The sequence below is a fragment of the Zootoca vivipara genome, chromosome Z (assembly GCF_963506605.1).
Source record: "Zootoca vivipara chromosome Z, rZooViv1.1, whole genome shotgun sequence".
In the NCBI taxonomy this organism is placed as follows: domain Eukaryota; kingdom Metazoa; phylum Chordata; class Lepidosauria; order Squamata; family Lacertidae; genus Zootoca; species Zootoca vivipara.
This window is the reverse complement of record NC_083294.1, coordinates 2,565,190-2,591,184: the sequence shown is the minus strand read 5'-3', so window position 1 is coordinate 2,591,184 and position 25,995 is coordinate 2,565,190. Positions and strand designations below refer to the sequence as shown.

Below are 25,995 nucleotides of genomic sequence, written 5' to 3'. Positions count from 1 at the left end.
CGCGCTCAGCGTCAGTCTTTTTTTCCGGTTCCCCTCTCTTTCGATGGTTCTAATGACTTTTTCTATGTTTTATTTTGGGGTTATGTTAATGGATATTCCCCCACCTTGCCCCCTCGGACTCTAAGGCTTGCTCGCCTTGGGTTGCTCTCCGCCTTGCGCCACGAGTTCCCACCGTCGTCTCACCTCGTCGGAGATGTAGGCTTCGGTGGTCTCCCTTTTACTGGCGCTGCAGGCTTCAGTTTCGTCCTGGTCACCCCAGGATTCACGGGGTCGCCTAGCCTCTGTGTTGCCCCCCAAACCCCTTTAGGCGGCCGCTTTTTTCACGGAGCTTCTTCAGAGCTCCGGCAAAGCGTGTCCGTAGGTGGCGCGAGGAAACCGGAAGCCCCGGAAGGCTGACTCTGCCTTCTTTCCCCGCAGAAGCGCTTCCCCCTGCTGGCGCCTGCCAGGCTCCTCTTGGAAGGAACCACACGCGCTCAGCCAGCCAGCCAGCCAGGGATCCTGCAGGCGCGACGCGGCAGCTCGCCGCCCCACTGCCGTCTTTTCCCCACGGCACACCAGGCAACATCTCCTGGCACACTAGTGTGCCGCGGAACAGTGGTTGAAAAACACTGATCTAACAATCCAAGATAGCAGCGGGAAACGGCACTGGAATAAGAGAATTTCCAGCAAAAAAAAGGAAAAGTTGTCAGCTGTGGCTTGGAAACAAAATAAAAAAATTCCTTCCAGCAGCACCTTAAAGACCAACTAAGTTTTTATTTTGGTATGAGCTTTCGTGTGCATGCACACTTCTTCAGATATTGCACCCTTCTTCAGATATTGGCATCTGAAGAAGTGTGCATGCACACGAAAGCTCATACCAAAATAAAAACTTAGTTCAGGGGTCAGCAAACTTTTTCAGCACGGGGCCGGTCCACTGTCCCTCAGACCTTGTGGAGGGCCGGACTATATATTGGAAAAAAATTATGAGCGAATTCCTATGCCCCACAAATAACCCAGAGATGCATTTTAAATAAAAGGACACATTCTACTCATGTAAAAACATGCCGATTCCCGGACCGTCCGCGGGCCGGATTTAGAAGGTGATTGGGCCGGATCTGGCCCCTGGGCCAGGGCCCTCTTAAGCATATCCGGCGCCATGGTGCAAAGATCCCTCCAGCGCCTCCCCCCCATTTCCCAGAGTTGTCAACCTTTTAAAGGGGGGGACCCCAAAGTTGCTGACCTTTTCAAGTCTAATTCCACAATGGGTACAATCTGAGGGAGCCACTACTCCCAGCCTGTGAAAAGTAGTGGAACTTGGCTATCAGACATTTTGAAAATGTGATAGTTTACAGTACATTCTTGCAGCCCAATGCCAGGTTCCAAGCATTGCAGTGGGTTGGACTAGATGACCCTTGGGTCCCTTCCAACTTTACAATTGTTAAGATAATGGGCCTTAGTTTGGGAACCCCTGACTTAGTTGGTCTTTAAGGTGCTGCTGGAAGGAACTTTTTAAATTTTGTTTCGACTGCGTCAGACCAACACGGCTAACTAGAGCTGGGGCTTGGAATAAGGGAGTTTCCCGCAAAAAAAGGGAGGGTTGGCAGCTATGCTTGGAAAGGGGACAGCGGTGGTCGCGCAGACCCTTGGGCAGTGGAAGGGGAAAGGGAGGAGTCGTAGTCAGCTAAGGAAGGAAGCAGGGCGCCAGCTGGCCGAGCGGTTGCGCGCCGCGTTGCGCTTTTGGAGAGCGGGCGGCGGCTGGATGTTGCGCGCAGGCCTCGGCTGAGGCTGCGAAACGCCGGGCGAGGCCCGTCCCTCGGATCCCGCGAGCAAAACAGCTAGGCTGGGAAGCCCCACTCGCCGCCTCCGCCTCCCGCCGCGCCTTTTGGCACGGTGCGGAGCGCGCCTTGGGAAGGACCCCTCCTCGCCAAGCGGCCGCGCTAGGGGGCCATGCGCGCCTCTCCTCCCGGCTCTCTCCCTCGGAACCCGCGAGCAAACAGCTAGGCTGGGAAGTCCCAGACCCAGACCCAGTCGCCGCTTCCTCCGCCTCCGCTTCCCGCCGCGCCTTTTGGCACGTTGCGCAGCGCGCCTTGGGAAGGACCCCTCCTCGCCAAGCGCCCGCCCTTGGGGACCACGGGCGCCTCTCCTCCCGGCCCTCTGCAGCGCTGTGGGAGTCGCGCACGTCTCCTCTTCGAGCACCGAGAAAGCAGCGGTGCGGTGGCCCCAATTCCTCTTGCGCCCGAGTTTCGTGAAGTCAGCCGTCTGAATTTGAGCCGGGGAGGTCGGGCTCTCACCACCTCGCTCTCAGCCCAGTCTTGCTTTTGCGCGTGGAAGGAAGACCAGCCATCGCCTCCGCCCCCTCCTTGAGCTCAGGTACAGAGCAGGTATGATGAATGTGCTGTTGAGCATGTGCAGAACGCCCTCCTCTTTAATCAACTGTGCAGTGCCCCCCCTATCCGGCTAAGATTACGCATTTGGGCATCTGGGTTGTACAAAAATGGTCCTGTATTTGTGTGTGTGTGTGTTCGTGATGTATTCAACTAAACCCTGTTCAAAGTACTGTAGTCCTAATGCAGGCATCATTAAACTGCGGCCCTCCAGATGTTTTGGCCTACAACTACCATGATCCCTAGCTAACAGGACCAGTAGTCAGGGATTATGGGAATTGTGGTCCAAAACATCTGGAGGGCCAAAGTTTGGGGATGCCTGTCCTAATGGATCTAAGCTAGTCATGTCATTTAATTTCAGCGAGTCTTCTCCGGAGTGTGACGACAGTTGGAAGGGACCCACAGTATTTTAATTTTTTTTAAAAAAATTATTGTTGTCAGATTCTCATTATTACATCCCAGTCCCAGTCGCCGCCTCCGCCTCCCCCCCCACCCTTCTGTGTGTGTGTGTGTTCGTGATGTATCCAACTAAACCCTATTCAAAGTAGTCCTAATGCAGGGGTCTCCCAAGGCCCGTGGGCCGGATGTGGCCCAATCGCCTTCTAAATCTGGCCCGCGGACAGTCCAGGAATCAGCATGTTTTTACATGAGTAGAATGCTTCCTTTTATTTAAAATGCATCTCTGGGTTATTTGTGGGGCATAGGAATTCGTTCATATTTTTTTCCAAAATATAGTCCGGCCCCCCCACAAGGTCTGAGGGACAGTGGACCAGCCCCCTGCTGAAAAAGTTTGCTGGCCCCTGTCCTAATGGATCTAAGCTAGTCATGTCATTGAATTTCAGTGAGTCTTCTCAGGAGTGTGACAACAGTTGGAAGGGACCCACAGTATTTTAATTTTTTTATTTTAATTATTGTTGTCAGATTCTCATTATTATGTATATTCCGGCGTATAAGATGACCCCCGACATTTGAGAAGATTTTCCTGGGTTAAAAAGTAGTCTTATACGCAGGAATATACAGTACTTTTAGAATTTTACCCATTTATTTAACTCAGTTTTTGAGTTGCCTAATAGAAATATTCTCAAGTCCAACACGTATGGTAAGAAGAGCAGAGTTGAAGCACTCAATAAAAACATGAAATCATAAATCCAACCCAGCAATAGCACAGCAGCAAGAATAAACATTAGGAAGAACTTCCTGATTCTATAAAGCTATCCAAGAGGTCTTCGGAGGTCTTTAAGGAGAGGCTTGACAGCCTTTGTCTTAGAATCCTAGAGTTGGAAGAGACCACAAGGGCCATCCAGTCCAACCCCCTGCCAAGCAGGAAACACCATCAAAGCATCCTGACAGATGGCTGTCAAGCCTCCGCTTAAAGACCTCCAAAGAAGGAGACTCCACCACACTTCTTGGCAGCAAATTCCACTGTCAAACAGCTCTTACTGTCAGGAAGTTCTTCCTAATGTTTAGGTGGAATCTTCTTCAGATACGCTGAAATAGAAGTCCCCAGACACTTATATATAGAGAAAGGGTGGGTAGTGGAAATGGGTGATTGACGGACTGATAACTGTTGACGACTCCAAACGACTGCAAATGCAAGACGAAAGCTCATACCAAAATAAAAAACTTAGTTGGTCTTTAAGGTGCTGCTGGAAGGAATTTTTAATTTTTTTTGTCAAATGTCTTCATGTGACAGAGATGTCCTAAGAAGTAGTCTCTTGAACAATCGTTTTTATTTTTTTCCAGGGCATTGTCCTCAAGGCCCAAAGCAGATACATGGCTGATAAGACCTTAAAAGGATGCAGGTGCTTGTAAGTATGCAATTGGGGAGAAGGTGTGTATGGTATGGGATCTAAGTTTGCACTCGTACGCTCCTTTCACCATGGGAATATTCCTTCCATGTAACATTATTCACGTGCCTCCTTGCCTTCTGCTCATTTGACTGCCTGTTGGGTTCATTTTGCCCAGCAGATGCAGATGCTTTAGTAACAGAGGAATCTGCCTTAAATCAAGTCAGATCGTTTGTCTACAGGCTGGCAGACAGGGGCTCTCCAGGATTTCAGACCGGAGTTGTTTCCCAGCACTTTCTGAGAGATAGAATCATAGAATCATAGAATCCTAGAGTTGGAAGAGACCACAAGGGCCATCCAGTCCAACCCCCTGCCAAGCAGGAAACACCATCAAAGCATTCTTGACATATGCCTGTCAAGCCTCTGCTTAAAGACCTCCAAAGAAGGAGACTCCACCACACTCCTTGGTAGCAAATTCCACTGCCGAACAGCTCTTACTGTCAGGAAGTTATTCCTAATGTTTAGGTGGAATCTTCTTTCTTGAAGTTTGAATCCATTGCTCCGTGTCCGCTTCTCTGGAGCAGCAGAAAACAACCTTTCTCCCCCCTCCATATGACATCCTTTCATATATTTGAACATGGCTATCATATCACCCCTTGACCTTCTCTTCTCCAGGCTAAACATACCCAGCTACCTAAGCCGTTCCTCACAAGGCATTGTTTCCAAGCTTTTACCATTTTGGTTGCCCTCCTCTGGACACGTTCCAGCTTGTCTGTATCCTTCTTGAACTGTGGTGCCCAGAACTGGACACAGTACTCCAGGTGAGGTCTGACCAGAGCAGAATACAGTGGCAATATTACTTCCCTTGATCTAGATCAGGCATCCCCAAACCACGGCCCTCCATATGTTTTGGGCTACAACTCCCATGATCCCTAGCTAACAGGACCAGTGGTCAGGGAAGATGGGAATTGTAGTCCAAAACCTCTGGAGGGCCGAAGTTTGGGGGTGCCTGATCTAGATGCTATACTCCTATTGATGCAGCCCAGAATTGCATTGGCTTTTTGAGCTGCTGCATCACACTGTTGACTCATGTCAAGTTTGTGGTCTACCAAGACTCCTAGATCCTTTTCACATGCACTGCTCTCAAGCCAGCTGTCTTCCATCCTGTATGGGAGGGATGTCAGGGATTGAACTGGGGACCACCTGCTTGCAAAGCATACACTCTGCTACTGAGCTGTTGTTCTTCACCTAAAGCTAAAGTAAGATTCTGGTCCTCGTAGTTCTCAGCAAAGCGCTGAACTCGGGGCTTCTGCATGCCAAGCTCTCTGACACTGAAGCTATGGCTGTCCCCCTGAAGATGGGAATTGTAGTCCAGCAACGTTTGGCCTTGAGTAACATAGGAAGCTGCCTTAAACCAGTCCTTTGCTTGAGGATTGCAGGCTGGGATCTTCTGCCTGCAAATCTGACCGTCTGTTGCTGAGCTACAGCACCAACCCCATCCATGATGGTTTCTTTTAGACCAAGTGTAACCTTAAGATCAACCTCCTTGCTCCCCCAAACTTGTTGTGGGCACATTTGTTATTGTTTAGTCGTTCAGTCGTGTCCGACTCTTCGTGACCCCATGGACCATAGCACGCCAGGCACTCCTGTCTTACACTGCCTCCCGCAGTTTGGTCAAACTCATGTTTGTAGCTTCGAGAACACTGTCCAACCATCTCATCCTCTGTCGTCTCCTTCTCCTAGTGCCCTCAATCTTTCCCAACATCAGGGTCTTTTCCAAGGATTCTTCTCTTCTCATGAGGTGGCCAAAGTATTGGAGCCTCAGCTTCACAATCTGTCCTTCCAGGGAGCGCTCAGGGCTGATTTCCTTAAGAATGGATAGGTTAGATCTTCTTGCAGTCCATGGGACTCTCAAGAGTCTCCTCCAGCACCACAATTCAAAAGCATCAATTCTTCGGCGATCAGCCTTCTTGATGGTCCAGCTCTCACTTCCATACATCACTACTGGGAAAACCATAGCTTTAACTATATGGACCTTTGTCGGCAAGGTGATGTCTCTGCTTTTGAAGATGCTGTCTAGGCTTGTCATTGCTTTTCTCCCAAGAAGCAGGCGTCTTTTAATTTCGTGACTGCTGTCACCATCTGCAGTGATCAAGGAGCCCAAGAAAGTCAAATCTCTCACTGCCTCCATTTCTTCTCCTTCTATTTGCCAGGAGGTGATGGGACCAGTGGCCATGATCTTGGTTTTTTTGATGTTGAGCTTCAGACCATCTTTTGCGCTCTCCTCTTTCACCCTCATTAAAAGGTTCTTTAATTCCTCCTCGCTTTCTGCCATCAAGGTTGTGTCATCTGCAAACCTGAGGTTGTTGATATTTCTTCCAGCAATCTTAATTCTGGCTTGGGATTCATCCAGTCCAGCCTCTCGCATGATGAATTCTGCATATAAGTTAAATAAGCAGGGAGACAATATACAACCTTGTCGTACTCCTTTCCCAATTTTGAACCAGTCAGTTGTTCCATATCCAGTTCTAACTGTAGCTTCTTGTCCCACATAGAGATTTCTCAGGAGACAGATGAGGTGATCAGGCACTCCCATTTCTTTAAGAACTTGCCATAGTTTGCTGTGATCGACACAGTCAAAGGCTTTTGCATAGTCAATGAAGCAGAAGTAGACGTTTTTCTGGAACTCTCTAGCTTTCTCCATAATCCAGCTCTGCCCCTTTGAAATCCAGCTTGCACTTCTGGGAATTCTCGGTCCACAGACTGCCTAAGCCTGCCTTGTAGAATTTTAAGCATAACCTTGCTAGCGTGTGAAATGAGCGCAATTGTGCGGTAGTTGTGGGCACATACCTACCGGTAATTCTGTTCCACGTTTGGCCACTTGCCTGCTCACCTGCGTGGGGTGGGGAGGAATTTAACCAGGAACTAGTTAAACTAGGGGTCAGCAAACTTTTTCAGAAGGGGGTCGGTCTACTGTCTCTCAGACCTTGTGGGGGACTGGACTATATTTTTTTGGGCTGTGTGTGGAATGAATGAATTTCTATGCCCCACAAATAACCCAGATATGCATTTAAATACAGTGGTACCTCGGTTTAAGGAGGCACAATTGGTTCCGGAAGTCTGTACTTAACCTGAAGCGAACTTTCCCATTAAAAGTAATGGAAAGTGGATTAATCTGTTCCAGACGGGTCCGCGGACTACTTAAACTGAAAGTACTCAAACCGAAGTGTACTTAAACTGAGGTATGACTGTAAAAAGCACACATTCTACTCATGTAAAAACATCAGGCAGGCCCCACAAAGAACCCAGAGGGACTGTCATACAGTGGTTCCGCTCCTTCCTCCTGGGCCGTGTTCAGAAAGTGGTGGGGGGGGGGGTGAGTGTTCAGACCCCTGGGCTCTCATTTGTGGGGTGCTTCAGGGTTCTGTCCCCTCCCCATGCTTTTTAACATCTATATGAAGGCGCTGGGAGAGATCATCAGGGGGTTTGGGCTGGGTGTTCATCAGTATGCGGATGATACCCAGCTCTACCTCTCCTTCAAATCAGAACCAGTGAAGGCGGTGAATGTCCTGTGTGAGTGTCTGGAGGCGGTTGGAGGATGGGTGGCAGCTAACAGATTGAGGTTGAATCCAGACAAGACAGAAGTACTGTTTTGGGGGGACAGGAGGCGGGCAGGTGTGGAGGACTCCCTGGTCCTGAATGGGATAACTGTGCCCCTGAAGGTCCACATGCGCAGCCTGGGAGTCATTTTGAACTCACAGCTGTCCATGGAGGCGCAGGTCAACTCTGTGTCCAGGGCAGCTGTCTATCAGCTGCATCTGGTACGCAGGCTGAGACCCTACCTGCCCGCGGACTGTCTCACCAGAGTGGTGCATGCTCTGGTTATCTCCCGCTTGGACTACTGCAATGCGCTCTACGTGGGGCTACCTTTGAAGTCACCCGGAAACTACAACTAATCCAGAATGCGGCAGCTAGAGTGGTGACTGGGAGCGGCCACCGAAACCACATAACACCGGTCTTGAAAGATCTACATTGGCTCCCAGTACGTTTCCGAGCACAATTCAAAGTGTTGGTGCTGACCTTTAAAGCCCTAAACGGCCTCGGTCCAGTATACCTGAAGGAGCGTCTCCACCCCCATTGTTCAGCCCGGACACTGAGGTCCAGCGCCGAGGGCCTTATGGCGGTTCCCTCACTGCGAGAAGCAAAGCTACAGGGAACCAGGCAGAGGGCCTTCTCGGTAGTGGCGCCCGCCCTGTGGAACAACCTCCCATCGGAGGTCAAGGAGATAAACAACTACCTGACATTTAGAAAACACCTCAAGGCAGCCCTGTTTAGGGAAGTTTTTAAATTTGTGATATTTTAATGTATTTTGCTATTTGTTGGAAGCCGCCCAGAGTGGTGGGGGAAACCCAGCCAGATGGGCGGGGTATAAATAAATAAATAAATAAATAAATAAATAAATAAATGGACACATGCTACTCGTGTAAAAACACGCTGATTCCCAGACCGTCCGTGGGCTGGATTTAGAAGGCGATTGGGCTGGATCCGGCCCCCGGGCCTTAGTTTGCCTAGCCATGAGTTAAACCAAAGCTCTGTTTCTTTTAAGCTGCTTTGCTGTTAGATTTCGTGGCATGCAAGCCTAAGCCAATTATGGCATCTAAAACAAGCCTCTTAAAAGCACATTGATCACCATCCACTTAGCTCATGGAAGAAGGGCAGGTGGGACAATTGGCAGACCTGCAAAGTCCGAGTGGGACAGAGGTTTGGTGGAGAGCAGCTGATGTAAGGCTGAGTTGCATGTCCTGTTCAGATACAGCCCTAAATCATGGGTGGCCCTTTGGAAGGTGACTTTGGACCCCAGCTCCCAGCTTCATTGACCGTTGGGCCATACTGGGGCTAATGGGAATTGGAGTCCAGGGGCGACTGCGTGGGCCACTGGCTGGCCTCCTTTGTGCTGAACTGTTCTGTAGCGTTGTATGTGCAAACCTGTGGTGCTTGCCCCTCGTTCTTTATCACAGAATCCTAGAGTTGGAGGAGACCACAAGGGCCATCCAGTCCAACCCCCTGTCAAGCAGGAAACACCATCCAAGCATTCTTGACATATGCCTGTCAAGCCTCTGCTTAAAGACCTCCAAAGAAGGAGACTCCACCACACTTCTTGGCAGCAAATTCCACTGCCAAACAGCTCTTACTGTCAGGAAGTTCTTCCTAATGTTTAGGTGGAATCTTCTTTCTTGAAGTTTGAATCCATTGCTCCGTGTCCGCTTCACTGGAGCAGCAGAAAACAATCTTTCTCCCTCCTCCATATGACATCCTTTCATATATTTGAACATGGCTATCATATCACCCCTTAACCTTCTCTTCTCCAGGCTAAACATACACAGCTCCCTAAGCCGTTCCTCATAAGGCATCGTTTCCAGGCCTTTGACCATTTTGGTTGCCCTCTTCTGGACACGTTCCAACTTGTCAGTATCCTTCTTGAACTGTGGTGCCCAGAAATGGACACAGTACTCCAGGTGAGGTCTGACCAGAGCAGAATACAGTGGTACTATTACTTCCCTTGATCTAGACGCTATACTCCTATTGATGCAGCCAATATTGCGTTAGCATACAGCCATAGCCAAATAAAACAATACAAAAATGCCAGAGACAAGCAACAAAGCATAATTCAAGGCGATATTGCTGGCATAATAACATTTAAATTACCCTGAGACAATAGTGCAAAGATTTAGGTGCCAGCACCAAAAATCTAATATGCAGATATATGTAAAGCATAAAATAGCCCAAAATAGGCTCGGCGCATTGAGTTAAAAATGAAATAGAGAGAATTAAAACAGGTCCAGGTCTGGGACACACTACCCCAGGGGTCCCCAGACTTACCGGCGTTTGGGCCGGTTCCCACCGCGCCGATCGTGCGTCGGGCCGGAGGGCGGGGGAGCGCGCGCCTGTGCGGGCCGATGGGCGGGGGAGTGCGCGCCCGTGCGCATGCGCACGGGTGCTTACTGGCGCGGCAGCGCGCTTCCAGGATGGGAAAAGCGCCGAAAATCCGTTATGCGCATGCGCGTGGGCCTCCCCCGACCCAGAAGTGCACCTGAAATGACTTCTTCCGGGTCGGGAGAGGCCCATACGCATGCGCACAAAGGATTTTCAGCGCTTTTTTCCCCAACCCGGAAGAGCGCTGCCGCGCTGCGCACCATAAGAGCGGGCGGCGGGCGGCGGGGGTCGTCGCGGGCCGGATTGGCAGGCTAGTTGGGCCGCATCCGGCCCGGGGGCCGTAGTTTGGGGACCCTGCACTACCCTGTCTGGGTAGCCCTGAGTTTCAGAGCCTGCACTATGAAGATTGCCACCCCACGTGGAATTTGGGGATTTGCGTCCACAAGAAGCGATTTCAAACAGTCTTAGATGTAATGGTGGATGGGATCAAGAGCTTAGATCTTATTGGCTCATAAATGGGGCAGTAGAAAAAGAAATGTAGGAAGTCCTCTATTTCATTCATTGTGCATGGGCATAGTCACTGAGTAATAGGGGTCTTAGAGTAAACCCCCTGCAGGAAGGCCGTGGGTATAGAATGGAAAAGGGCCATAGTAAACGCTCTTCTCAAATCTTATCACTTTCACTTTAGGAAGCCACGTAGAGAGGCGGGCTGTGGTGGACTGTGCCCGGTCCATGGCCTCGTCCCTTGTAAGAATCCAGGCCCGGATTTTATGTTGGTCCCAGGATGACAGCGTGTCGAATTCTGGGAGGGAGTAGCGTGTAATAATAGTCTCCATGGCCTTCGACCATTTGTTGCTATGGGAACAAGTTAAAAAGGTTTGCCTGGCTAATAGAGAACCCGGGGCATTTCTTAATTTACAACAAAAACTAAGAATTCTCATGTGGGCTCTCGCAACAATGGAGGGGAGGCCCAGTTCTGTTCTTAACTGTGCACTTGACTTGACTTGATTCCTGTGGAATTTCCCAAAGAAAGCATTTGTCAAAAGAAAAGAAAAAAGAAAAAATTAGAAGTTGCATTCTGGAAATCAAGGCACTTTTCGACGAGGTTCTAATTTTCCGATTTCCACCTGTAAACACAAAAGCGCAGGGCAAACGGGGCTGGTGAGAGATGGGGCCTGGCTGAGGAGGAGTGCAGCCCAGGGACAGTCCCAAGGGGCAGAGAGAGGGGAGGCCATTTAGCCCCCAGGTGAAAGGTTCCCCATCATTGCATTAGGCAGAGAGCGGTCTTTTAACTGAACCTGTTAACAGGGAATGAACCTGGGACTCTGCACATGCAAAGGCCGTGCTCTGCTGCGCAGCTGGGGTCCTGCTGTGCAGAAACCCTGGCCCTCGAAGGACTCTGGGAAAGCAATGCCACATTATTTGTTCTACAACAGGGATGTCAAACAGGTCGATCGTGATCTACTGGTACATCTCTGGGAGGTTTTGGTAGATCGTGGTCGATTGCTGGGTCTCTTCCCTTAGCGTTGGTAAAATAGAATTTGGCTCCGCCCCCTTGCCCTTGCCCTGCCCTCCATTGTTGCACGATCTGCCAGAATGGAAGATGGAGAGAACTCAGTGAGGCTGTTTGTTTCCCCAGTGGTGAGTGGCTGTACCCCGTTCTCCCTAAAAATGGACAACAGCTTAGCCTTCAACTCCCCCCAAAATGGGGCTTTCCTCTTAACAGTCTTATTCAACATCCTCCTGTCTTGGGCCTAGTCTTATTCAACATCTTTATCAATGACTTGTCCAACCCCTTGCCAAGCAGGAAACACCATCAAAGCATTCTTGACATATGCCTGTCAAGCCTCTGCTTAAAGACCTCCAAAGAAGGAGACTCCACCACACTCCTTGACAGCAAATTCCACTGCCAAACAGCTCTTACTGTCAGGAAGTTCTTCCTGATGTTGAGGTGGAATCTTCATTCTTGTAGCTTGAATCCATTGCTCCGTGTCCGCTTCTCTGGAGCAGCAGAAAACAGCCTTTCTCCCTCCTCTATATGACATTCTTTTATATATTTGAACATGGCTATCATATCACCCCTTCACCTTCTCTTCTCCAGGCTAAACATACCCAGCTCCCTAAGCCGTTCCTCATAAGGCATCGTTTCCAGGCCTTTGACCATTTTGGTTGCCCTCCTCTGGACACCTTCCAGCTTGTCAGTCTCCTTCTTGAACTGTGGTGCCCAGAACTGGACACAGTACTCCAGGTGAGGTCTGACCAGAGCGGAATACAGTGGTACTATTACTTCCCTCGATCTAGATGCTATACTCCTATTGATGCAGCAAAGAATTGCATTGGCTTTTTGAGCTGCTGCATGAAATTATATTTGTTGTTGTTGCTGCACCCGCTTTTAGCTCTGGCCTCACCTGCTACTGGCATGTGGCCCTTGGAAAGTTGCCCAGAAGAGAATGCGGCCCTCGGACTATGACGTGCACCTGCCTTTCTGTCTGCCAAGAGGAAGCTCACTCTCCTCTCCCTTTTTCTTCAGTCTCGACTCTTCTTAACTCTGGTCATCCTGTGCTCCTGCTCCATCCTGTACATCTTGCTTTGCCCTCACTTCTGTGTGTCGTTGTGTTGGCTTGGCTGCAGTCACCTGGAAGAGCAAGACGGAGTCCTGCCAGCTGTGCCTGGAGCTGCCCAGTTTGAGGGTTACATCAGCGTCCCTGATGGGAAGGTGAGTCAAGCCTCCTGGTTTGGAAAGTGACCCTTGTCAAACCATGGCCTTGGTCAGTTGAGAGGCACCAATTCAGGTTGCATTTTGGGGTGTCATTTTTATCCCCCATGAAGAAGAGAGAAAAGCGGGGGGGGGAGGGTTCTATCTCCTCCCTGATGTGCTTGTTTTCTACTTGCAGGGTGTTTTTTTAAAAAGCAAAACATATGGGGAGGGGAGCATTCAGAAATGTGACTTCCTCCTCCCCACACTGTTCTGCCCCCTTGTTGTGCTCTGTGTGGAGACCCAGGTGAGTATGTAAAGGGTTTAGAAAGGGATCCAGAAAACTTCTGAAAAGGTCATTTGGATCTGCATAATGAAGCACTCCTGTTCCGGGTTCCAGCCAGCCATGCCCTTCTTAGAAATAAGAAGGGCAAAAATACAGGATGGGTGACACCTGGCTTGAGAGCAGTACATGTGAAAAGGATCTAGGAGTCCTGGTAGACCACAAACTTGACATGAGTCAACAGTGTGATGCAGCAGCTCAAAAAGCCAATGCAATTCTGGGCTGCATCAATAGGAGTATAACATCTAGATCAAGGGAAGTAATAGTACCACTGTATTCTGCTCTGGTCAGACCTCACCTGGAGTACTGTGTCCAGTTCTGGGCACCACAGTTCAAGAAGGAGACTGACAAGCTGGAACGTGTCCAGAGGAGGGCAACCAAAATGGTCAAAGGCCTGGAAACAATGCCTTATGAGGAACGGCTTAGGGAGCTGGGTATGTTTAGCCTGTATAAGAGAAGGTGAAGGGGTGATATGATAGCCATGTTCAAATATATGAAAGGATGCCATATAGAGGAGGGAGAAAGGTTGTTTTCTGCTGCTCCAGAGAAGTGGACACAGAGCAATGGATTCAAACTACAAGAAACAAGATTCCACCTAAACATCAGGAAGAACTTCCTGACAGTAAGAGCTGTTTGGCAGTGGAATTTGCTGCCAAGGAGTGTGGTGGAGTCTCCTCCTTTGGAGGTCTTTAAGCGGAGGTTTGACGGCCATATGTCAGGAATGCTTTGATGGTGTTTCCTGCTTGGCAGGGGGTTGGATTGGATGGCCCTTGTGGTCTCTTCCAACTCTAGGATTCTATGATTCTAGGCCAGGTGGAAAGGGCCTTGCAGGGAGCGGCCTTCACACTCACAGCCGGGTGATGTTCCGTCGGCCTCTTTTGTAGGGCTGGTTGAGTCTGGACTGTGAGTGTGAAGGCCACTCCCTGCAAGGCCCTTTCCACCTGGCCTAAGGGGCTGGGCCCACACTCACCAGCCCCACTGAGGAGGCTCCTCATGAGGCCGGAGGAACATCGCCCAGATGTGAGGCATGGAGGCCGCTCCTAGATTTAATGGGGGAAAGGAAGCAGTTCAGCAAGTGTAGCCTCAGCCACTGCCTCTGGTCTTCTCTAAGCTCCCTCCAGACTCAATTCTCTTCTACCTTTAGCCATTGGCTCGTGTGCCATGTCGCCAGTGTGCTGTGGTTTCAAGCTCTGGGCAGATGCTGGGTTCGCGTTCTGGGAAGGAGATTGACGAGAAGGAGTGTGTCCTGCGCATGAACCAGGCCCCCACCCAGGGTTATGAGGAGGACGTGGGTGGCAAGAGCACCATCCGGGTCGTTTCTCATACCAGCATCCCCTTGCTCTTGCGGAACCAGAGCTATTTCTTCAAGCAGTCCCGGGACACAGTCTATGTGATCTGGGGTCCTACCAGGCTGATGAGCCGGGAAAAAGTGGGCTTGGTCTACCGGACCCTCCTCAAGGTGAAAGAGATGTACCCAAGCCTGCACCTCTACACGCTGACGGACCGGATGATGGCGCACTGTGACGAGCTCTTCCTGCTGGAGACAGGGAAGAACAGGTGAGAGGTGGCTAGAGTGGGTTATCACCAGGCGGGGACCATATTGATAAAGCACAGGTGCCAAGGGGCATAAGAAGAGCCCCTAGGATCCAGCCAAGGGGGCCTGTCCAGCTGTCATGGACTGGTTGGACACAGAGGAATTGTGGGAGGAACCAGCTGGGGAACCCCCAAGGGAAGAAAGCTCAGGGCCTAGGGATTGGTGGTGGGACGGTGATCAGCGGTCAGAGGGAGAAGACTAGGAAGAGGAGGTGTTGGAAGCTGAAGAGGGAACAGGGCTTAGTGAGCAGGGAGAGTCTGTGCCAGAGAGCAGTCCAGAATCAGAGGCAGAAGCTGAAGCAGGGAGGAGGGAGGAGGGAGGCCAAGAGGCAGAGATGAGTCTGGCCGGTGAAGAGGCACAAGTGTCTCCCCCTCCAGTTGCCACAAGCTCTCGTCCAGCCTGGTCTCGCAGAACCAGGAGAGGCATGAAGAGGGCAGAGGAGAAGTGGGCTTCTCACAGGTGCAGCCTCAAATTGTTTAGGAAAATCCATGGAGAGGAGGGGACTTAGGCAGCTGTGTGGAGGCAGTCTCAGCAACTGCTTCACGGGGACAAGACCTGCTGGCAGGGGCGTACCCAGGACCAAAATTGGGGGGGGGGCAAGTGGCGGGGCCAAGGCACGGGAGGGGAGGGGCCACAGTGGGAATGTGGGTGGGGTTACGTGGCCTGCGCCTTTCGGCTGTTCAGAGGAAGCGGCCCCAGGCTCCCTAAAAATCGGGTAGCTGTTTTTCTCTTTGACATCTGATGGGAGGGTGTTCCACAGGGCAGGCGCCACCACCGAGAAAGCCCTCTGCCTGGTTCCCTGCAACTTGGCTTCTCGCAACGAGGGAACCGCCAGAAGGCCCTCGGTGCTGGACCTCAGTGTCCGGGCAGAATGATGGAGGTGGAGACGCTCCTTCAGGTATACTGGACCGAGGCCATTTAGGGCTTTAAAGGTCAGCACCAACACTTTGAATTGTGCTCTCTTGTCTGCCTGCCTTCCCCACCGCCTGTCACACAAAGATCAGCAGGCACTGCTTGCCAGGGCTTGTCAACCCCAGCAAGCAGTGCCCACCAATCTTCAGCTCTGTCCCCCGGCTGTGTGGAAGGCGGGGTGGGAGAAAGGCGGAGGATCGATTGGTTCCTCCGCCTTTCCCCCACCCCGCCCGACAGAGCCGGGATCGGACGAGGGTCTTCCCGCGCTAGTGTTCTGCTGGTCTCTGCCGGTTGCCCCTCACTGCCCCTCACTGTGCCTTCTTCCCACACTACAGCTGGTTCCCCTTTCGCTAGCAAGATGAAGCGGCGGCCATAGGAAACCTCGCCGTCTTGCGAGGCAACCTCCGATCGCAAAATCTCTTTGTTAAGCGAAAAATTCGTCTAGTGAGGCACCACTGTACAAAATAGGCTGCATTTTGGGTGGGGGGCATGCTTTCCCAAAAATGTGCATTTCAGGCAGAATTTCCCACGGAAAGATGCACAAAGTCGGAAAAGTGAGAAACGGAGAGAAGTTTGCCTGTCTCTATGTTAGCGTTCGCCCTGTCTCTCCCAAATCCACAGGATGAAATCCGGCTCCTTCCTGAGCACAGGCTGGTTCACAATGGTTTTGGCGATGGAGTTGTGTGAGCAGATCTTTGTCTTTGGCATGGTCAGCGAGAACTACTGCAGGTATGGCACAGGGAGGTGGGGTATGAAACAATTTGTAAGCAGAGATACACACACATTGTTGCTGTTGTTTAGTCGTTTAGTCGTGTCCAACTCTTCGTGACCCATGGACCAGAGGACACCAGGCACTCCTTTCTTCCACTGCCTCCCGCAGTTTGGTCAAACTCATGTTGGTAGCTTCGAGAACACTGTCCAACCATCTCGTCCTCCGTCGTCCCCTTCTCTTGGTGCCCTCCATCTTTCCCAATATCAGGCTCTTTTCCAGGGAGTCTTCTCTTCTCATGAGGTGGCCAAAGTCTTGGAGCCTCAGCTTCAGGATCTGTCCTTCCAGTGAGCGCTCAGGGCTGATTTCCTTAAGAATGGATAGGTTTGATCTTCTTGTAGTCCATGGGACTCTCAAGAGTCTCCTCCAGCACCATAATTCAAAAGCATCAATTCTTCGGCGATCAGCCTTCTTGATGGTCCAGCTCTCACTTCCATACATCACTACTGGGAAAACCATAGCTTGAACTAGACGGACCTTTGTCGGCAAGGTGATGTCTCTGCTTTTTAAGATGCTGTCTAGGTTTGTCATTGCTTTTCTCCCAAGAAGCAGGCGTCTTTTAATTTCGTGACTGCTGTCACCATCTGCAGTGATCAAGGAGCCCAGGAAAGTAAAATCTCTCACTGCCTCCATTTCTTCCCCTTCTATTTGACAGGAGGTGATGTGACCAGTGGCCATGATCTTGGTTTTTTTTGATGTTGAGCTTCAGACCATATTTTGCGCTCTCCTCTTTCCCCCTCATTAAAAGGTTCTTTCATTCCTCCTCACTTTCTGCCATCAAGGTTGTGTCATCTGCATACCTGAGGTTGTTGATATTTCTTCCAGCAATCTTAATTCTGGCTTGGGATTCATCCAGTCCAGCCTCTCGCATGATGAATTCTGCATATAAGTTAAATAAGCAGGGAGACAAAATACAACCTTGTCGTACTTCTTTCCCAATTTTGAACCAGTCAGTTGTTCCATATCCAGTTCTAACTGTAGCTTCTTGTCCCACATAGAGATTTCTCAGGAGACAGATGAGGTGATCAGGCACTCCCATTTCTTTAAGAACTTGCCAAAGTTTGCTGTGGTCGACACAGTCAAAGGCTTTTGCCTAGTCAATGAAGCAGAAGTAGATGTCTTTCATAAACATAATAATTGTACCCTGCCCATCTGACTGGGTTGCCACAACCACCCTGTGCAGCTTCCAGTGTGTGCAAAAACAACAAACTTCTCTGTACAGAGCTCCGTTCTGGTGTCTTCTAGCTCCTTGACATCTGATGGCGGATGCATTCCACAGGGCGGGCACCACCACCGAGAAGCCCCTCTGTCTAGTTAATAATAATAATAATAATAATAATAATAATAATAATAATAATAATTTATTTATACCTTGCCCATCTGGCTGGGTTTCCCCAGCCACTCTGGGTGGCTTACAACAGAAAAATGAGATAAAATAATCTATTCAATATTAAAAGCCTCCCTAAGCAGGGCTGCCTTCAAATGTCTTCTAAAAATCTGGTAGCTCTTTTTCTCTTTGACATCTGATGGGAGGGCGTTCCACAGGGCGGGTGCCACCACTGAGAAGGACCTCTGCCTGGTTCCCTGCAACTTGGCTTCTCGCAACGAGGGAACCGCCAGAAGGCCCTCGGTCCTGGACCTCAGTGTCCGGGCAGAACGGTGGGGGTGGAGACGCTCCTTCAGGTAGAGTGTCCGGAAGAGCCCTGCCGGATCTGGCCAGTGGCATGGAATTGAAACAAAACATCACAACATTTCAGAGTCATTGTTGAACTTGCAGGTACAGTCCCTTTGTGGGTCAGTTCACAGTGTCGCGAGCAGAAACCCCCACCCCCTCTTCTTGTAGTAGCTTGCTTGGGTTGTCCACAGAGTTCTTACTCTTGAGTAAATAAAACACAGTCCTCAGTCCTTGCTAGTTAATTCACGGTTCAGTCTATCTGGTGCCCTCTTATTCCTTCTGGGTTGTGGGCATAGCTGCCAAGTCTCCCGTATTCCCCAGGAAACCCCCGTTTTTCCAGCCGTTCCCAGCTGGAAAAACAGATTTTTTTTCCCGGTTTACTTACCGACCGGGGGAGGCTCCTTTTGCACATGTCTGGAGTCTCTGGACATGTGCAGAAGCGATTTCTGGCGCGGTGGCCATTTTGGAACTGGGCAGAGCAGCATCGGAGGTCGCTTCTGAGCATGCTCCGCCCAGTTCCAAAATGGCGGCAGCGCTACTTTCGGTCTGCCGATCCCTTATTTTTCCGGCAGGAACTTGGCAGGTATGCCCAGGCCGCTGTAAGCATGCAGCAACCTGGATTTCATTTTCTGTGTTTTTGTCGTCCTTTGATTGGCAGGGACAGAAGCCAGCCCATTGTCCCTTACCACTACTTTGAAGATAGCACACTAGATGAATGCAAGATGTACCTGACCCACGAAAGAGCCCCCCATGGCGGGCATCGTTTCATCACAGAGAAGGCCGTATTCTCTCGCTGGGCAAAGAAAAGGAACATTGTCTTCACTCACCCTTCGTGGCCAGATGGGTAGGTGAGGCGAGGGGCAGGCCAGCCATGGCGATCTCGTTTTGATCTTCTCTACGAATTTGATCTTCAAACGTTTGTGACGGAAGCCACGTCTGTCACTGTTTGGTTCTGTGCAGAGCGCTGGCTCCTCCACGCGTGGTTTTCGAAGGGCAACGAGGCATCAGGATGCAGACCAGACAATGCAGAGCCTCTTCCCGTTCCCTTGGCCATGTATTTCTAAACTTGCCGGTATTTCTAAACTTGCCGATCAAGAGGCAAGGAGTTGTTCTCCTTTTTCTGAACACTGAGTGGAAAGTACTTGTCATTGGTAGGTGAGAAACACTTTGGAATTCTTTTATTGCAAAAGTGGAGGGATGGAAACATTTCAAATATTGTAGTGTGTATATACAGTGGTACCTCTACTTACGAATGTTTCTACTTATGAATGGAGCTCCATCCGCCATCTTGGATGCGGTTTAGATAGGATTTTGTCTACTTACGAATTTTTAGATAGGGTTGCTTCGACTTACAATTTTTTTCTCCCAATGCATTCCTATGGGATTCGACTTACAATTTTTTTCAGCTTACGAATGTGCGTTCAGAACGCATTAAATTCGTAAGTAGAGGTATATATATTAGGGTGGGTCATAAAAAAATGAATTCGAAATTGTTTCCTCCCTTGACCTTATCTCAGGCGTATGGTATAAACATAGTCAAATTTCAGATTTGGGACAAATCGGTTAATATTTAGACTCTGCTCCTACAGATTGACATTTTGCCTCACTACGAGTGATAAAAACATAGGAATTTGACTCCTTTAATTCTCAGTATGTTAAATTGTGAACTAATCCACATAAATTTTAGGTTTTATGTGGAGCAATAATAGTTGCATACTATTATTTTCTGCAATATTTATTTATTTAAGAGAAAACATGTTGATAATTTACATGAAAAACCAATGGTTTTGAAAAAAATTATATGGAACAATTAAGCAAACGGTGTACTCAACAAGTAAACATAAACAATAAAACACCACTCATATTATGTGTTGCGTCAAAACATCACATTAGACTTAATTACTTGGTATAAATTGTACTAAATCTATATATATTTATTTAAGCAATCCTCACTAGTGTTGGATTGTTACCGGCCTACTTCACCAAATTATGTTTTCTGTGCTTGACACATTGCCTGATGGGAAGTATACCTGGATTAGGCAGCAACGTGTTCTAATGCTGGAGATCCCATATACAGTGGCGTCTTGACTTACGAATTTAATGCATTCCGAACGGACGTTCGTAAGTCAAATCCCATAGGAACGCATTGGGAGAAAAAATTCATAAGTCGAAGCAACCTTATCTAAAAATTCGCAAGTCGAAAAAAAATCCAATCTAAACCGCATCCAAGATGGCGGACGGAGCTCTGTTCGTAAGTCGAAACATTCGTAAGTAGAGTTATTCGTAAGTCGAGGTACCACTGTACAGTGTTTCTCATAAAATAAGACGTACCTCTAAAATAAGCCATGGTAGGATTTTCATGCGTTGACAAAATATAAGACATACCCCGAAAATAGGCTGTAGTGCTAGGCGCAGTTCTGGAGGGCGCCAAGGAAGAGGAAGAGGCCTGTCAGGTTGGGGCCCAGAACCGGATGCTGCCACTGCTGCAGCCCCGCCAAAACACCCAGCAGCGCGCGCCGAGTGGAGCCCCGAGCCAGCGGGACCCAGCACTGTTCTGTAGCATTCTGAATCCTCCTGCTGCTGCGGCTCTGCTTGGCGCTTTGTCGGCGCTTCAGCAACAGCCAGTTACGGGCGCCGAGCCGCGGCAGGAAGAGAAGGATGCTTGCCAGGTCGGCGCCGCGTGACCCGAGCCAGCGGGACCCTGCTGTTGAAGCGCCGACCAAGTGCCCAGCAGTGCCGCACAGAGCGCCATGAGCCTCCAGGAGCCGGAGGGAGGAGGAGGAGGAGGCCTGCCGGGTGGGCGCCCAGCAGCGGGACCCAGCAGCAGCGCCGGCCGTGGCAGGAGGAGGCAGGGGCCCAGAACCATACGGTACTTACCGGTATTCAAAAAATAAGACACCCCCCGAAAATAAGCCCTAGGCTTATTTTCTTGAGTAAAATAAATATAAGGCGGTGTCTTATTTTAGGAGAAACACGATAGTTGACCTGATAACAGGCTCCTCACCCCCTGAGTTAATGGGATCTTGGGAAGCAGGTGAGGGGGAAAGTTTTCATGATAACTGTTCCTATGTTTTGTGCACTGCTGAGAGATTGTTAAACATCAAGTGGTTTGGGAATAAAATGAAATGAAATAAAGGACCCCTCTCGGCCTGAGAATCTCAGCCGGGGCAAAGAAGGCTCCCTGCAGGGCTCAGGAGCAAAAAACAGCCTTGGCTGCCGTGTGACTGTTTTTGCGTTTGTGGGCCACGTGGCTCTGTGGGCCTCTCCACCATATCACCCTCCTTCCCCACCCCTTCAGTTGCTTCCTCTTATCTCCACCGCCTTCCGTGCTTCTGTTTCCTTTCAGCTGTTTGCAAGAGATTATCAAACATTTTAGAAACCTGAGCATGGAAAGCGCTGACAGCGCATGGCCTTTGTGAGCATGAGACGCAGCTACTTGAGAAAGACACACGGCTGTGCTTCACGTGTCTTGGCTGTTGGAAAACGGGTGGGATGTGTACCTTGTCAATCGCCGGTGGCCCCCAGGCTAAATTCAGCTTTATTTTATGCAGGTGACGAGGAGGGGGGAAGTGGGTGGCCGCGCGCGAGAGAAAGCCTCAGTATGGACTGTCTCGCTGGAGTGGTGCATGCTCTGGTTATCTCCCGCTTGGACTAATGCAATCCGCTCTAGGTGGGGCTACCTTTGAAGGTGACCCGGAAAGTACAACTAATCCTGAAGGAGTGTCTCCTCCCCCATCGTTCTGCCCGGACACTGAGGTCCAGCGCTGAGGGCCTTCTCGGTAGTGGCGCCCACCCTGTGGAACGCCCTTCCATCAGAGGTCAAAGAGAACAAGAATGACCAGACCTTTAGAAGGCATCTCAAGGCAACCCTGTTTAGGGAAGCTTTTAATGTTTGATGGATTTCTGTATTTTAATATTTTGTTGGAAGCCGCCCAGAGTGGCTGGGGGAACCCAGCCAGATGGGTGGGGTATAAATAATAAATTATTATTATTATTATTATTATTATTATTATTATTATTATTATTATTATTACCCAGAATGTGGCAGCTAGACTGGTGACTGGGAGCGACCGCCGAGACCACATAACACCGGTCTTGAAAGATCTACATTGGCTCCCAGTACGTTTCCGAGCACAGTTCAAAGTATTGGTGCTGACCTTGAAAGCCCTAAACGGCCTCGGTCCGGTATACCTGAAGGAGCGTCTCCACCCCCATCGTTCAGCCCGGACACTGAGGTCCAGCGCCAAGGGCCTTCTGGCGGTTCCCTCACTGCAAGAAGCCAAGTTGCAGGGAACAAGGCAGAGGGCCTTCTTGGTGGTGGCGCCCGCCCTGTGGAACGCCCTCCCATCAGATGTCAAAGAAAAATACAGCTTTTAGAAGACGCGAAGGCAGCCCTGTTTAGGGAGGCTTTGAATGTTTAATCGATTATTTGATTTGGAAGCAGAGGTTGGATGGTCATCTGTCATGGATGTTTTAGCTGAGATTCCTGCATTGCAGGGGTTGGACCCTAAGCCGTTCCTCATAAGGCATTGTTTCCAAGCCTTTGACCATTTTGGTTGCCCTCCTCTGGACACGTTCCAGCTTATCAGTATCCCTCTTGAACTGTGGTGCCCAGAACTGGACACAGTACTCCAGGTGAGGTCTGACCAGAGCAGAATACAGTGGTACTATTACTTCCCTTGATCTAGATGCTATACTCCTCTTGATGCAGCCCATAATTGCATTGGCTTTTTTAGCTGCTGCATCACACTGTTGACTCATGCTAAGCTTGTGGTCCCCCAAGACCCCAGATCCTTTTCACATGTACTGCTAGTAAGCCAGGCGTCCCACATCCTATATTGGTGTATTTGGTTCTTCCTGCCTAAGTGCAGAACCTTATGTTTGCCTCTATTGAAATTTGTCTTGTTAGCTTGCGCCCAGTTCTCCAATCTGTTAACGTCATTTTGAATTTTGAATCTATAATAATAATAATTTATTATTTATACCAAGCCAAACTGGTTGGTTTTCCCCAGCCAACCGCCTCCAGGGACTCACACAGGACCTTCACCGCCTTCACTGGCTCTGATTTGAAAGAGAGGTAGTGCTGGGTATCATCTGCATATTGATGAACACCCAGCCCAAACCCCCTGATGATCTCTCCCAGCGGCTGCATGTAGATGTTAAAAAGCATGGGGGAGAGGACAGAGCCCTGAGGCACCCCACAAGTGAGAGCCCAGGGGTCCGAACACTCATCCCCCACCACCACTTTCTGAACGTGGCCCAGGAGGAAGGAGCGGAACCACTGTATAACAGTGCCCCCAGCTCTGTTTGCGGAACAGCATTCAAAATGGAGTGGGCTTTCTTTGCCCCCTTGCAAAGAGCTGCTGTCTCCGGAAATGTTGAGAAACCAAAATCTGGGAGACAGAGTTGCTATGACGACTGTACTTTGAGAGCATGGTAACCATGGGGAACAACCATCTGACGCACCAAGCCACTAGCAAGTATGGTTGAGGATTTGCCCTCATGTCTAGCGCATGTTCCAACTGTATACTATACAGTATCCTGCTTTAAGAAATATCACCCAAAGCGGCTTTCAATGAGTTTACAGTTTCAGGCCAGGGAAGCATTCTACAAGGGGTCAGGCACACCTCTTAAGGACCAGGTTTGCTGCTTCGTGATGCAAGTCTATAGGGATCCAGGTGGCGCTGTGGGTTGTCTAATCTGTTAAGGTCATTTGGAAGTGTGATCCTGTCCTCTGGGGTATTAGCCACCCCTCCCAATTTGGTTTCGTCTGCAAACTTGCTCAGGATGCCCTCAAGCCCATCATCCAATTCATTGATAAAGATGTTGAAGAAGACTGGGCCCAAGACAAAACCCTGTGGCACCCCACTAGTCACTACTCTCCAGGATGAGGAGGAGCCATTGATGAGCACCCTTTGGGTTCGGTCAGTCAGCCAGTTACAAATCCAGTGAATGGTAGGTAAACGGCGTTTCCATGCGCTGCTCTGTTTCGCCAGAAGCAGCTTTGTCATGTTGGGCACATGACCCGGAAGCTGTCTGCCGACAAACGCCGGCTCCCTCGGCCTCTAGAGCGAGATGAGTGCCGCAACCCCAGAGTCAGACACGACTGGACCTGATGGTTAGGGATGCAAGTCCTGGCCATGATTAAAATGCATCTTGTGCCTTTAAGCATGATTTTAGTAAGTTGGCAACTCTAATAAACAGAAGCACTTGTGTAGTTGGCTACCGAGTACCTTAATATTATCAGAGACATTATGCTTGATGTATATTTACGTGTGTGTGTGTGTGTGTGTGTGTGTGTTTGTGTATCAAACCTCTTTACAGGTATTGTATCCCTTTCGAAGTTAAGTAAGCTTTTAACCCAGTTGGACTGAAATCTTGAGTTGCGAGCTTTGCAGGGCAAGATGTATCAGCTTTGATGAGAAATAACTCAAGTCTTAAAGTAGTGACTGCAGAGCAATCGGAACTGAAAGGTTGCCTGTGTGTGTGTGTGTGTGTGTGTGTGTGTGTGTGTGTTTGTGTGTGTGTGTGTGTGTGAGAGAGAGAGAGAGAGAGAGAGAGAGAGAGAGAGAATGGATTTTGCTTACAGGCGGGCAAAGAAGCAGGTTTGGTCTAGCACAGGGGTGGCCAACTCCCAAGAAACTGTGATCTACTAACAGAGTTAAAAACTGGCAGTGATCTACCCCCTTTGGGGGGTTCAGGTCAAAGTTGCTGAGCATTTTTTAGGAAGGAAAGTCCTGGTTCAGGTCATTTTAGGGGTGCAGGGCAAAGATGTTGAGCTTTTTTTTAGGGGAGCCAAAGGTTTTTTAGCTTTTTTGGGGGGAGGCCACTCATCTACCGGTGATCTACCACAGACATCCAATGATCTACTACCAGTAGATCACGATTTACCTGTTGGACATGCCAGGTCTAGCAGATGATGAACAAGCTGGCAATATCTAAAGTGTCAGCAATCTGGGCTCTTTGCTGCTTTATAAAAGTTCCCGTGAATGCATGAGAGGACAATATTGAGGTAATTCAAATTCAAACCAGGATCTTGGCAGAGAATAATGCTGTTTTCAGAAGCCAATTTGCCATTATGGATTCTACAGGAAGGAACTTTTGTTTGCTGGGAGATGCAACCAGGGCCTGTCCAAGAGGTTTTGGCACCTGATGTGAACCACAAAACGGTGTATCCCACCCCACCATTTCATTACACACACACACACACACACACACACACACACAGTGTGAGAAGCATAGGGCTGCAAATTGGCTGCAAAGCAATTTGGCTGCAAATTGTAATTACATAAATTTATTTCATCAGCCCTGAGTGCTCACTGGAAGGACAGATCGTGAAGCTGAGGCGCCAACACTTTGGCCACCTCATGAGAAGAGAAGACTCGCTGGCAAAGACCCTGATGTTGGGAAAGATGGAGGGTACAAGGAGAAGGGGATGACAGAGGATGAGATGGTTGGACAGTGTTCTCGAAGTTACCAACATGCTCCAATACTTTAGCCACCTCATGAGAAGAGAAGACTCGCTGGGAAAGACCCTGATGTTGGGAAAGATGGAGGGCACTAGGAGAAGGGGACGACAGAGGACAAGATGGTTGGACAGTGTTCTCGAAGCCACCAACATGAGTTTGACCAAACTCTGGGGGGCAGTGGAAGACAGGAGTGCCTGGTGTGCTCTGGTCCATGGGGTCACGAAGAGTCGGACACGACTAAACAACAACAACAAACAAACAATTCAAAAAGCAGAACCCAGGTGCAACAGGAACTCTCCTCACATGTGATACTTGGAAGCATACAGCCCCCATCTGGAGAGGCAGAGCATAGCCATCATGCCTAGTGGTCACTGACAGCCTTGTCCTCCAGGAATTTGTCTAAGATTTCCTCAGCAAACCTGCCTCCTGGGGACAAGGCCTTCAATGGCAGCAG

At 49.6% G+C, this 25,995-nt stretch overlaps 1 protein-coding gene across 3 annotated transcripts; it reads left to right on the top strand.

Moving 5' to 3' along the window:
• Positions 1-1,640: 1,640 nt before the first annotated feature.
• Positions 1,641-20,994, top strand: ST6GALNAC4 (ST6 N-acetylgalactosaminide alpha-2,6-sialyltransferase 4). Of its 3 annotated transcripts, none has more exons than XM_035101495.2 (6): positions 1,641-2,349; positions 4,107-4,171; positions 12,615-12,800; positions 14,267-14,679; positions 16,250-16,357; positions 18,731-20,994. In XM_035101495.2, exons 2-6 carry the CDS (start codon positions 4,160-4,162, stop codon positions 18,918-18,920), a joined length of 909 nt encoding a protein of 302 aa, XP_034957386.2. In that variant the 5' UTR covers positions 1,641-2,349; positions 4,107-4,159; the 3' UTR covers positions 18,921-20,994. The 3 variants fall into 3 exon arrangements, with proteins under 3 accessions (XP_034957386.2, XP_034957387.2, XP_034957388.2); XM_035101496.2 differs by having other exon boundaries at positions 1,641-2,360; XM_035101497.2 differs by lacking the exon at positions 12,615-12,800 and having other exon boundaries at positions 1,642-2,360.
• The last annotated feature ends 5,001 nt before the right edge of the window (positions 20,995-25,995 follow it).

Coding starts and splice junctions, on each gene's coding strand:
- ST6GALNAC4 (XM_035101495.2), top strand. Junction 12,801..14,266: donor TCAGCGTCCCTGATGGGAAG/GTGAGTCAAGCC, acceptor TTCTACCTTTAG/CCATTGGCTCGTGTGCCATG. Junction 16,358..18,730: donor GTCAGCGAGAACTACTGCAG/GTATGGCACAGG, acceptor TTTGATTGGCAG/GGACAGAAGCCAGCCCATTG.